Below are 12,985 nucleotides of genomic sequence, written 5' to 3' on the forward strand. Positions count from 1 at the left end.
CTGCTGTGTTTACAGTGAGAGCCCTGCAGGTCATTGCTCAGCCAGCAGGTGGCAGCAGCACAGCAGCCTCCTGACACACCTGGAAACAGTCAGGCTCTGATGCAGGTGAGAGCGGCTCGAGCGTCAGCAGCGACTCTTCGGATCGTTTAAACCTTTTATTTCCTTCAGGTCTCCCGCCAACAACGACTCCATGCAGGTATTTCAGTCAGACAACACGAAACACTAGCAGGGTTTTAAACAATCTGACCAAACTCCATTCAAAAACAGAGAAGCTCTATTTTCCTCCCCTGCAGCGATTATTCAGAAACCGTCCTGGATTTTATTAAAGAGCTTCTGTGTTTCTATCGGAAATACCAACGAAAACAAACAGATTCCACCAAATGTGGGAGCTCCGAATATTTGTTAGTCATTATTTAAATATGAGTATTTAGGGAGGCCTGTTGTCATGGTAACCAGCAGGCGCGGGAGCGTTAGGTTTTGCCTGAGGTGTTTCTCAGGTGCCGTTAAGACTGAGACACACGGGACGGATAAAAACCAGTGAAACCACAGAGGAAATGGGTTTTCCTGCAGCTTCTCTCTTCCTGTGCTGGGTTCAAAGGTCAGCAGGAAATCCTGCTGTTCAGGAAAAAACACTTTCTGGTCTTTGTTTGAAAAAGTGAGACCCCCTGCAGCTATTTATATTTGCACATAAGTACCAAAATAAAATACTACAGAATAAAATCGTATTTAATTGTAATTAATAATGAATGTACTTATTATACAACAGTTTCAAAAATAAAATATATATTTTAAAATATATTTAGCTCAAACAGTGGCTGAAGAATAATAAAATTAAGTGCTAATTAATAATAAAAACAGACCAAAGTTAATGTTAAAAAAGATGAATTTAATGTTTGTAATTAGATAAAAGGTGAAATTGTTACAACAGTGAAAATGTTTTAAATAATCAGAAAATAATTAGTGTTTAAAGTTCATTTTTATTTTAAAGTGTTTTATTTCGCTAAAAGGCCAAAGGTGGAGGCGTCGTCGGGCTGCGACGTCATCGGTGGCATCATCCTCACAGCGTGGTGAACTGGCTCAGAGCCGCTCTCAACTTATCAGCGATCTGACCAATCAGAGAGCAGACAGGAAGTGATGTCACACAGTCCTGAACCCTGTATACTACCCCTCCCCACCCTGACCGCTCACCTGCTGGTAGAAGGTCACCTGTCGCTCCAGGTAAAGCTGCATCACTCTGTTGTAGTCATAGATACGGTTGCTATGGAAATGATTCATCTCAGCTGGACAAAGGAAGAGGAGTCAGATTACACACCTGCTGAGTGGGTTACTGTGTAGTTTAGGCAGATTATGTTATGTGGTACAGGCTGTAGTACAGGGATGTGTAGTATGGCGATGTGTAGTACAAGCTCTAGTACAGGATGTACTACAGGCTCTATCTAGTACAGGGTGTAGTACAGTGATGTGTAGTACAGGCTCTAGTACAGGCCGTAGTACAGTGATGTGTAGTACAGGCTCTAGTACAGGGTGTAGTACAGTGATGTGTAGTACAGGCTCTAGTACAGGGAGAAGTATAGTGACGTATAGTACAGGCTCTAGTACAGGGAGAAGTATAGTGACGTATAGTACAGGCCGTAGTACAGTGATGTGTAGTACAGGCTGTAGTACAGTGATGTGTAGTACAGGCTCTAGTACAAGCTGCAGTACTGTTACCCTGCAGCGAGTAGCTCATGCAGCTGATACGATGGTTCATGCACGTTCTGTCGTCATTGTTGATTTTCCCTGCAGTAACCAGTCGATCGGCTTCTTTGGCCTTTTCCACTGCAGCCTGAACACACACAGGTGAGACCACACCCCCGTCACACATCACACCTCACCTGAGCCCCACCCCCATGATTTGTGTTTCAACAGTATCAGGTAGAAAACACAACAAAAGTGAAGAGTCTGTTTATGATCACAAACACGTTTACAGTGACTCAGAAACAGGAAGTACACAGAAAGGAACAAACTACTGTGGTGTGTATGTAGTATTACTACTGCAGTACCTTGTGTACAGCAATGATTTCAGGGAAACAGCCCAGTAAACCTTTATACTCGCTGTTTGTCTCCAACAGGAAGTGAAGGTCCTCCTGAGGCTGCAGATCAAAGGTCACAAAGGTCACCAGAGGTCAAGTAAAAACATTTATTCTTTAACACACCAACTTAAAATACTGTAAAAATAAAACGCACATGAACAGATTTAAATTGGTGAAATAAACAGAAAAATGTCGTATTTGTTAGGAAAGTTTTTCTAAATAAAACGCTGTAATCCAAATAACAAAAACACACTTCACACTGCGTATCGCAGTAATAAATACTGTGTTTACCTGCTGAGAGATGATCTGAGCGATCTCCTCGTAGGTTTGTCCTGCGGCTGTCAGAGCGTCTGTTAGCGTCTCCTCCCCTGAAACAAACAGGAAACTACGTTTCTAATTTGTAGTTGTCAGGTGAAGCCCAAACACAGACTGCTGATTGGTCAGGTAGCTTCTCCTTCCTCCCTGTCTCCTGTCTCCTCCCTCCTCGTTTCCTCCCTCCTCGTCTCCTCACCTGGGTATTTGCTGGTGTTGAAAACAGTCGACAGGTTTCTGAAGGCTCGACCAATCCGCTGGTACTCTTTAGGCAGCGCTGTACACGCAGTAATACACAATGATAAATACACAGTGATATAATGTATACATGTATATGAATGAACACACCAAACTCTATGAAGACAAATGTACAGCGTGTACTTTAATAAATACTGTAAATACTGTGTGTACTTACGGCCGGTGCAGCGTTTCCAGTGTGTGTGTCCAACGTTCAGCAGCTCTCTGACTCCGTCCTCCATCGACTTTGTGAAGCGACTGTATTGTTCACACCTCCGCTCTCTGTGCGCACACACACACACACACACACACACACACACACACACACACAGTAGCCTGATGACATCACAGTGACATCATTGACGTGTGTTTACAGACTGAGGATGGTAATGAGGCTTTAAAAACACACCTGCAGTTTCCAGACTTCACCACAGGGTGTGCCTACGTTAGCTAGCTGCTTGAAACTTCACTTGAGTAGCATTTGATACTCGAACTCACCTGAACTCACCCGAACTCACCTGAACTCACCCGAATTCACCTGAACTCACCCGAACTCACCTGGCCTGACATAACAGAAATTACGAGGAAACTGCAACACATGGACACGAAAATAAAGAATAAAGTTCGTAAATTCACGAACTTACACGTCGGTGGCGTCCAGCTCTGCAGCTTCAGGATCAATCAGACTGAAGATCATCGGCCCCACCGTCTCATCTTTCTCCGCCTTCCTCTTCCCCGCCTTCCACTCCTTAAACATAAAAACGCTGCCTCAGCCAATCGGCCCGCAGCTGTCGAACCTAGTCGCCGCTGACTGGCTGAAACTTATACAGCAGTGGGCGGGGCTTAACCTACCTTCTCATCTCTGTAGGTGAGGAAGAGCTGAAAGACTTCGCTCTGAGAGACGACCGGGTGGCGACACAACCGAGACATCCAGGCCTGCAGGCCCTCCATCCTTATCCTGATGAAGTCCTCCTCAAACCGGCCTGAAAGCACAGGTACACACTCAAACACAGAACAAGGGAGGCTGGAATTAATGTACTGGGATCTACTGTAGTTATCAGTTATACTGTAGTATAAGTACTGTTGTTTAGTAACATCTACTGGGATCCTTTCCATGGATTCTGATTCCGAGTACATGTCATACAGGTGTTACATGGCCGTGCGGGTGTGGTTGCCATGGCGCCGGCTCACCTGTGACCTGTTTGTCGGGCAGCAAGGGGATCGGCAGCACCGAGCCGAACTTCTCCAGCAGGCGCTCATACAACCAATCGAAGTGTTTGTAGCGATGATTGACAGGTCTGTTGGTTGTCTGCAGGAAAGGCAGAGTAGTACTGCGAGTATTACTGTGTGTACTATTGTGTATTACTGTGTATTACTGTGACTTTGCTCACGTTGGGTGTGATCTGGTACTCAATGAAGCTCTTCAGTCCATAAAGTTTGGACTCTTTCTTTGGATCAGCGATCACACAGTCCAGAGGAGACGGCGGGTACAACCAAACGGGTCCCACCTCTCCCACCTGATTGGACGATGAACAGGAGCCAATCAGAGTGCAGCAGGTGACAACACAAAACCTGACAAAATGATCAATACAGTTGATTCCTCACATAGACAGGGATCCGGTCTCTGCTGTTAGCTGGTGGTTTGGCCAACAGGAAGACTTCAGGGTTTGGACCTTTGGAGAAAGGAAACCTGAGGACACAAAGGATTACTGGGATCTACTAACATTTAGGGGATCTAAAGGATCCAGCAGCAGGGACGTGTCTACACTGACATCTGTGGAGACCAGATAAACTGGGATCCACTGACATCTACTGCAGTCATATTTTATTTACTGGGATCTACTGGGAGCTGTGGACACATACTGGGATAAAGTGCGCCCCTGATATCTACTGGGATCTGTACTGAAGACATCTGTTGGGATCTACTGGGAATCTGTTGTTTGTGTATTTAAAAATGTGTTTACTTGTTTAGGGAGATCTTCACAGACGACCCGTGGGTGCCTCGTCCTGTGGCTCCGCTTTCCTCGTTCACCTGACTGTTACCACGGTAACTGCTCACTGATTGGTCGTCCCAGTCGTCGTCCCACTCGCCGTCATCGTCCTCGGGAGCAGCTGTAAACAATTAATTTTATTTATTCACTGAGCTAATGAATCAGCGATGATACGACGACTGTATGTCACATCGCAGCTTAAACAGGAAACTGACGTCGCTGAAATAGTTTTAAATGTGTGGTACCTTGTTGTGTGTCAGTGGATCCCGGACTGTACCAACCGTCTGTAGTGTTACTGGTATAGGCCCCACCCCCTGCCCAGGAGTCTCCGCCCCCTTCACTGCCACCAACATTGCCAATCTGAAACATGTCGACAACAAACAGTGATAGACAGGAAGAATATTCACACTATGTATGTGGTTTTGAGTCTCTGTGGTGGTTTTGAGTCTCTGCGTGGTGGTTTTGAGTCTCTGCATGGTGGTTTTGAGCCTGTGTGGTGGTTTTGAGCCTGTGTGGTGGTTTTGAGTCCCTGTGTGGTGGTTTTGAGTCCCTGTGTGGTGGTTTTGAGTCCCTGTGTGGTGGTTTTGAGTCCCTGTGTGGTGATTTTCAGTCTGTGTGGTGGTTTTGACAGAGGAAGGAGCTGGTTGGACATGAAGTGAACTCACACTCACCTGTAAATATCCCTCAGGTACGAGTCCAGTTTGTCCGCTTGAGTTCTGGGCTTTGATCCAGCCTCCACCCACAGTCTGCGCACACACACACACACACACACACACATTATGACCACGTGTCATGTTTACTGTACATACTGTATGGCGTGCACAGTACTGCAGCTGAGCGTGCACCTGGTTGAGCACCGTGATCGTCTCTCCCAGTCTGACCGACAGCTCGTTGTTTCCTGGTTCGGCCTTGAAGTCGTACAGAACCTGAGCCTGAAACAGCAAAACACTGGACCTTCAGCTGTCGGAGGAAATGTCACAGGCCTATTCAAATATAAGCAAAGCGTCATCGGGCCCCTGACATAACGAGAGTCCTCACAGGAAGAGCTCAACAGCCTGGTGATCAGAAAACTCCAAACTGACAAACCTGACTTCCTGTTTGACCAGAAGTCTTGTCAACACCCTCAGGCTTTTCTCTACCTGCTCTCAGACCTTAACACACTTTTCAGGTTGCAACAGACTTTTTGCTGCCAGTTTTGTTTTCCTTTTGTGAAAGAGCCTGGGATTTTATTCTGAAAACTGTCGTATTTCCCAGCCTGTAAGCCTCATCCAGATGTTTCCTAAGAACAGTAGAATATTTCTATAACACCTGCACATGTTTTCAGTAGGAAACTATGAATTTATCTGGATTTCTTTGCAGTTTTTCTTCCTCTGGATCGTTTTTTCTCTTCCCAACACAAACTTCTTTTCTGTACATTTGCAATGGTCAACAGTTTTGAAAATGATTTTTCTAACCTTAGGAAGCAAATATGATTCCAAGAGACGTTTTCTAGTATCAATGCAGTAATTAAATGATATTTACATTAAAAGCTGCAGTAGAAAACGAAATGTCTGTTTATTTTTGGTGTTTTTCGTCCTCTAGTAATTTCTGAGTTTCCAACCAGACCCCTATGGAATTCCTCCATGACACCTGTACATGTCCAGACAGTTAGAAAGCGAGTTGTGGTTCGTTCTTTGGTATTTTATTTTCATGATAAAATGTATAAAATCCATCGGAGCAGGTAGGACACCTGGACTATCTTTCAATTGCATTTATTTCCTTCAAATTTTGGATTTCCCGACTGCTTGAATTGACTGTTTTCTCTATGAGGTTCCTGCAGGGACCCGCAGCGAGCTGTCGGTCCTGTTCAGTCTGACGCCGTAAACCAGCAGCAGGAGGGAGGTCAAAGGTCACCGACAGGTACAGGTGAGCGGTCTTACCTTCAGAGCCATGATGACACAGCAGCAGCGGCTTTTTAACCTTTTGTTCGTGATTAAAGTTTCATCCTGTTACGATCAACCTGCTGCGAGTTTCAAGCGTCAAGTCCGAAATAAACACGCACTGCGCTTCCTGTGGATCCTTTCACAATAAAAGTCTTCCCGAGAGTGTTTATGTAATTTGTGTTCAAAATAGGATGCAAAGGCTGGAGCAAATGTTGTGGTTTAATATAATTTAGAATAATAATTATTTCTATAATGTTAGAGTGGTCAGAGTTGATTAAGCTGTTAATTCTTAAGATGTTATGACAAAAAATAGAAAAAACTGACTAAAATCTGTTCCTTTTCCTTTCGTTACAAAAAAATACAGATTTATGTGGAAAATAAATATTTCTGGAATGACGTCTGACCAAGGAAGACAGCTCACACTGTAAAACCTAAATATGTGTAGAAATATATGTTTGAGGACATTCGTTTTTCCTCTGCGTTCATTTTCAAAATAAATTCCCGTGTTTTGTTTTGTAGGACAGCTGAGCAGTGTTTGTACAGTGTTTGGGTTTTTTACAGTGTTCTGGGCGTTTCCTGTTACACTGAATTACACTGTAAAACTTTATTACACAGTACTTAAAAATACTGTAATACACGTTAAAAACACACAAAAAAACTTTAGACTACAGTGTGTACATATAGTACTACACTATAATTCTGTGACTTTGTGAAGGTGTATTTTTAAACAGCACTGCTCCGTCAAACAGATTTAACTAAGTGTGAACACAGATCTGTTGATTCATGGATCATCACCTTTGTTGACGTGTTTCAATGAGCCCAGTTTCCATCAGTTCACTGTCAGATGCCTTGAACAATTTAAAAACCAATTTTAAAACATTTTAATTTTTGTTTTTTCACTTGTTGCCACTTGTTTCTGTCCAAACCCTAAAACCGAGTTTGCACCTGTCTGTTCAGTGGAGTTTCACCTGTCGGTCTGCAGGGGGCGCTGCATTCTCACACCTGGACACCAGGTCGGTGAGTAAACTCACACTTGTTGTTTTTTCAGTAACCAAATGAGCAGAGTCAGTGATTAAAGAATGAATCTGTTTCCGTTGTGTAAACTTTATTGAATAAACGTTGGTTTATACAGTTTAAAGCTGTTCTCAGGTCAGTGCTGAACAGGGTTAAGGAGCGAAGCAGCTGCAGGAAAGTTTCTCATCCTGACGTTTTTCTTCTCGTTTCATTCAAACTAAAACTATTAAGCTCAGATACTTTTCACTGGAGGCTGAAAACCCACAGGTCATTGATTTCTCATTTAAAACACAATCAGCTGATGAATCATCTTCTCACTGAAGTTCACAAAGACAGAAACTGTTAAATGTATCAATAACAGAACAATCTGCAGCTAAATGTCACACTTCAGATTTATTTATATTAATAATCATCAGTTAATCAGCAGCTGAAACCTTCTGTCAATAAACATCCCTGACAAAGTGAACGAGCTCTGAATCTGAAAATCACCAAACATCAACATCTGGTCTGATAATTATTGATCAGAAGTGTCTCCATCAGTCGGCAACTGAAGCTCATCAGAGAGTTTAATTGATTGATTAATCTGCTTCATACAGATATCAATAATGTGACAGGGAGAAATCTTTGACTCTTTCATCTTAAGTGAATCAAACTGATGAAATACAAATATTTCTGCATGTATTTGTCATGTGACACAGATCAGAAGCCTTTATTGATCGAGGTGATGAAACATATCAGTTAAGACGGTGTTAAAGAAGCTGCTGTTTGTTTCCAGGCACCAGGGGGGGGGGGGCAGAGACGCTGTTTCCTCCTCAGTGGACGCACCACCACATGACCAGCACCGAGGCCAGCAGACCAATCAGAGAGCTTGTTGCAGTTGAGGGGGCGGAGTTGCACAGGTCCGAGTTGCAGCACTTAAAGGTGAAGCTGGACACCTGGAAGTGATTGGTTAGAAATCAGTCAATCAGTGATCAGAGGTCAGAACTGGGATCAATAAGAAGGTCAGGCACAGGTGAGTGTCACACCTGTACGGACTCCGAGTCAGGCTCAGACTTTAAGATTATTGTTGTTATATTTAAAACTTTATTTAAAAGGAAATGATGACGTTTCATCACAGAGACTTTCTGTCACAGTTGAACCTGATGAATATTTTATTAGTGCTGGTTTGAACTGGTTTAATTTGTACATGTCCAGACTGGTTAATAAAATCTGTTCATGAGTCTTACCTGGGGGAACATCTGGCCCAGTCGCCCGTAGTCACAGTCTGAATACTTCAGACACTGACGGTAGGTCATCCCCCCTGCAGGACAGAGAGACCAGGTTAAAGCTGCTGGACTGATCTGGATCTTTCCTGTAGGACTGTAGAGTTTAGTTTGTATGTTTGTTTGTTTATAGAGGTGTTTGCCTACAGGTCTACAGGTAGTGAAGTATGTGTGCAGGTGTGCGGGTGCACAGGTGTACAGATGCGCAGGTGTATGGGTGTAAGAGTGTAAAGGTGTAAGAGTGTACAGGTGTATGGGTGCACAGGTGTACAAGTGTAAGAGTGCACAGGTGTACAGGTGTAAGAGTGTACAGGTGTATGGGTGCACAGGTGTAAGAGTGTACAGGTGTATGGGTGCACAGGTGTAAGAGTGTACAGGTGTATGGGTGCACAGGTGTAAGAGTGTACAGGTGTATGGGTGCACAGGTGTACAGGTGTAAGAGTGTACAGGTGTATGGGTGCACAGGTGTAAGAGTGTACAGGTGTATGGGTGCACAGGTGTAAGAGTGTACAGGTGTATGGGTGCACAGGTGTACAGGTGTAAGAGTGTACAGGTGTATGGGTGCACAGGTGTACAGGTGTATGGGTGCACAGGTGTACAGGTACCTCTCTCAAAGAGGGTGAGACAGGCGTCGTCGTAGCTGCAGTCTCGTTGTTTGGTGCAGCTGCCTGTATAATCTTTGCAGCTGTAACATCGAATGGCTGATCCTGAAACACAAACCACTCTGTTACTACAAACACTACTACAAATACTACTACTACTACTACTACTACTACTACTAATAATACTGCTAATGCTACTGTGGCTGTAGGGAGCCTGTTTTCTGCTAATACTACTAGCACTGTAACAATTTCTACTGCTGCTACTGCAAATACTACAATTATCAATATTGCTCATATTATTACCACTGTACCCAGTACAACTGCTAAAGTACTACTGCTAGTACCACTACAATTAAGACTAACACTGCTAATAGTTAATAGTTGACTTGATTTAGATTTTTCTTTGACAGTCACATGGTCAGACTGAGCTTAGCTTAGCATAAAGGCAAGGGAAGTTTATTTATATAGCACACTTCATACGCGGAGTAGAAAGTAAAAGACAAGTTAAAAATACATGAGCAAGAATAAAAATGAATATTAGAGGAAACTGAGTGCAGATAAATCACTTTGGATAAAACACTGTCAGTTGTCATATGTCACATGCTGAGATAAAAAGAAAGGTTTTTAGCTTGGACTTAAACATTCCCAGAGATGAGGCCTGTCTAACATCATCAGGAGACTATTCCAGGTTTTAGCTGCATAAAAATGAAACGCTGCTTCTCCCTGTTTAGTCCTGACTCTGGGCACGAGCAGAAGGCCTGTGCCTGATGGTCTCAGAGTCCGAGATGGTTCATATGGCACCAACATGTCAGAGATGTAATGTGGTGCTGAGCCATGAAGAGACTTATACACAAGCAGGGCTGTTTTAAAGCCTATTCTCTGAGCGACAGGAAGCCAGTGCAGAGACCTGAGAACAGGAGTAATGTGGTTGTACTTCCTGGTTCTAGTCAGGACTGGAACCTGGAAACCAGAGGAAACAGTTTGCCTTCCGTTGGTTTTTTCCACCATCAGTCTTCTGAAACCAATTAACACGAATCTTGGTGTCGGCAGAACCAAAACAAAAAAAACACTTTGACAAATCAGACCGTGGTCACCCGACATGATCTAATACAGGCTGTGCTGTACTAGTTATCAAGCAGAACTCAGCACACACACAGTAATATGTTTACCAGAACCGTACTGGCACTGAACCACATTGGCTGTTCTTCTACAGCAGCAGCTGTCGCTGAGCACTTTCAGCAAACAGACAAATATTTCAACATAGCAGAGCTTTGCTTCTTTCACTCATTTCATAGTCATTTCATATTTGATCATGAGTTTGTGATTTAAAAACTGCACAGAATCAAACCAACCTCTAAAATCTCAAACTTGCAGTTGGTAGTTTTTTTACTGGTCAGAACTGAAATGATAAATGCTGAAAATGAAAAATCCAAAAAATAGGAAGTGAAAAATTTATGAAGAGACAAGAATGAAACATACCCAGGCCAATCAGAGCAGAGCAGATCACCAGACAGATGCCCAGGGAGCGCTTCATTTTCTCCTCAGCACAGCTCGAAACACCACAAAACAAAGACTACAGTGTGTACTCACCCAGCAGCAGCAGGAATACTGCAGTTCAGCAGTACTGATGCTTACCAGAACAAAGACTGACACTGGTTAGTACTGATGGGTGAGAGCAGCCCAAAGGCCACGCCCTCTTGGGAGGAGCCTGTTTAGAAAAATCATTGATTACTGTCTTCGTTTATTACAGTTTTGAGGAAACGTAATCAAACAGTGTCATGTTTGTTTTACTGTGAATCTGATTTCTCACTTTCAGTGTCTTTGTAGTGAGTTGTGAGTAGTGAGGTTTTATGTCTGTAGTGAATTTGAGTCTGTCTGTAATGGATTTGGGTCTCTATGTAGTGGTTTTGAGTCTTGGTACCTGAAGAGTCTTGGTTCCTCTCTACCCGAAGAACCTCAGTGCTCTCAGGTTGAACCCCAGTCAGTTTGGTCCAGACTGAAATCCCTCAGTGCTGTTGGATGGACTGTGCCAAAATGTGGTTCAGGTTTAGGTTCCCCTCAGGATGATTCTCTGACTTTTCACCATCAGGTTGACATTTTGTGGCTTATGACCAAACACCAGCAGAAATCACAAAGTTCCCATCAGCCTCAGGTGTACGCCGTGTTTACCTTTAGCTGTTTCACAGGTTTGACATGTAGCATTAGCATGTTAGCATATTGATGGTAACTGCAGACTTAGTCTGGTTCAAAGGAAGACTGCAGCCCAGCGGTCAGAGACTCTGTATCAGGGCGTCCCCCCCTCTGGCCTGGTGCTGATGTGCCGATGAGGTGATGGCTCTGGATGAGAGGCTCTGTGTTCTGTCGTTTAGCTCAGTCCAGAAGAAGAACGAGCTACAGTGTGTCGCCCTAGAATGACCCAAAGATGAACAATGAGCTTCAGTTTGGAGACAAAGAGCCGGGGAGGTCTGCAACCAACACAAACAGAAAACACAGTGTGTGTTTGCAGCTCGTCCACAGCAGCCGGTTTGTTGTTCATCATCAGGCCACTCGGCCCACGCTCATTAAACATTCATTCAAATCAGCCGTCAGTCAGCCTCCCTGCACAAATGCAATGCTGTACATCGGCATCTAAAACTGAAAGCAGCATCCATTGGGGAGAGGTGGGGGTCAAAGGTCATAGAGCAGGATGCAGGGGAACCAAATGAAAATAGAATACATGGGCAGGGTCAGGACCGAGTTCCTTTCCAGGAGGTGTCTGTTCTCTGACTTGCTTTAATCAGTGGTTCATTGTGATCTGGTCTGTTTTTTGTTCTTGTTGATCAGTTTCTGCAGTTTGGTCCATCAGAACCCTGGACCACCTCATGTTCTCACTCTGTCCTTCAGTCCACCTGCTCCAGCCCTGGCCTCACTTCACCCTGAGTTCTGCTCGTGTGTGAATTCACTGATTGTCACTGTAAATTTGCCTGATGTGAGAAAGTGCTGCAGAGTAAAACAGAAGAACCAGAGCAGAAACTCTGAATGGATTTTAAGACTGTTTGGAAAAAACATGAATCAGGTTTTAATGTTGGGAGAAGTTTTCATAGTGACGCAGACTGGAGACAGGATGTTGTTGTAAGTTGGACTCTGTCAAACAGAGGGCGCTTTTCCCCCCTTGATGTCAGTGAGTTAGAAACACCTGAGAATCATGTGATGAATCATGTGATCACTCTCTTCTCCCTGTAGCCTGGAGATGATCACCAATTGTTCCTGTTCACTGGGTTCAGTGATGGTGGCATCAGCTGGCTGCTGATTGGTCCATGGACAGCAGGTGAGCGGGGCTCACAGGTGAGAGGCAGCTGTGATGATAAACGAAACCTTCATTCATCATTCAGCAGCTTCACGTTTGGTTTGTGTAGAGTCCAACCGGCTGAAGGAAGGTGAGCGAGTTTTACTTTGAAACATGAGTGAAACCAACAGCAATAATCGTTTTAATTGACAATAACTGATCTTTGTTTGTTTATGTTGTTATATGTGCGAATCAGGTGATGACGTTATTGTCATAGTAAACTTCATTGTTTGCTGTGCTGAGCTCAG

The 12,985-nt window shown here is 43.9% G+C and overlaps 2 protein-coding genes across 2 annotated transcripts; both read right to left on the reverse strand.

Moving 5' to 3' along the window:
- Positions 1-865: 865 nt before the first annotated feature.
- Positions 866-6,663, reverse strand: LOC113143763 (sorting nexin-9-like). Its single transcript, XM_026329468.1, has 17 exons — positions 6,532-6,663; positions 5,458-5,544; positions 5,284-5,358; positions 4,858-4,972; positions 4,586-4,733; positions 4,227-4,311; positions 4,013-4,138; positions 3,813-3,930; positions 3,474-3,604; positions 3,266-3,369; positions 2,800-2,903; positions 2,584-2,661; positions 2,364-2,440; positions 2,043-2,132; positions 1,711-1,825; positions 1,189-1,280; positions 866-1,105 (listed from the first exon to the last, which is right to left on the reverse strand). The coding sequence occupies exons 1-17, from the start codon at positions 6,541-6,543 to the stop codon at positions 1,058-1,060; spliced, it is 1,605 nt and encodes a 534-aa protein (XP_026185253.1). The 5' UTR covers positions 6,544-6,663; the 3' UTR covers positions 866-1,057.
- A 955-nt stretch (positions 6,664-7,618) lies between these two features.
- On the reverse strand, positions 7,619-11,069 carry LOC113143764 (CD59 glycoprotein-like). Its single transcript, XM_026329470.1, has 4 exons — positions 10,892-11,069; positions 9,416-9,517; positions 8,775-8,848; positions 7,619-8,483 (listed from the first exon to the last, which is right to left on the reverse strand). The coding sequence occupies exons 1-4, from the start codon at positions 10,944-10,946 to the stop codon at positions 8,361-8,363; spliced, it is 354 nt and encodes a 117-aa protein (XP_026185255.1). The 5' UTR covers positions 10,947-11,069; the 3' UTR covers positions 7,619-8,360.
- Between the last annotated feature and the right edge of the window lie 1,916 nt (positions 11,070-12,985).

Source organism: Mastacembelus armatus, unplaced genomic scaffold, assembly GCF_900324485.2.
Source record: "Mastacembelus armatus unplaced genomic scaffold, fMasArm1.2, whole genome shotgun sequence".
NCBI lineage: Eukaryota > Metazoa > Chordata > Actinopteri > Synbranchiformes > Mastacembelidae > Mastacembelus > Mastacembelus armatus.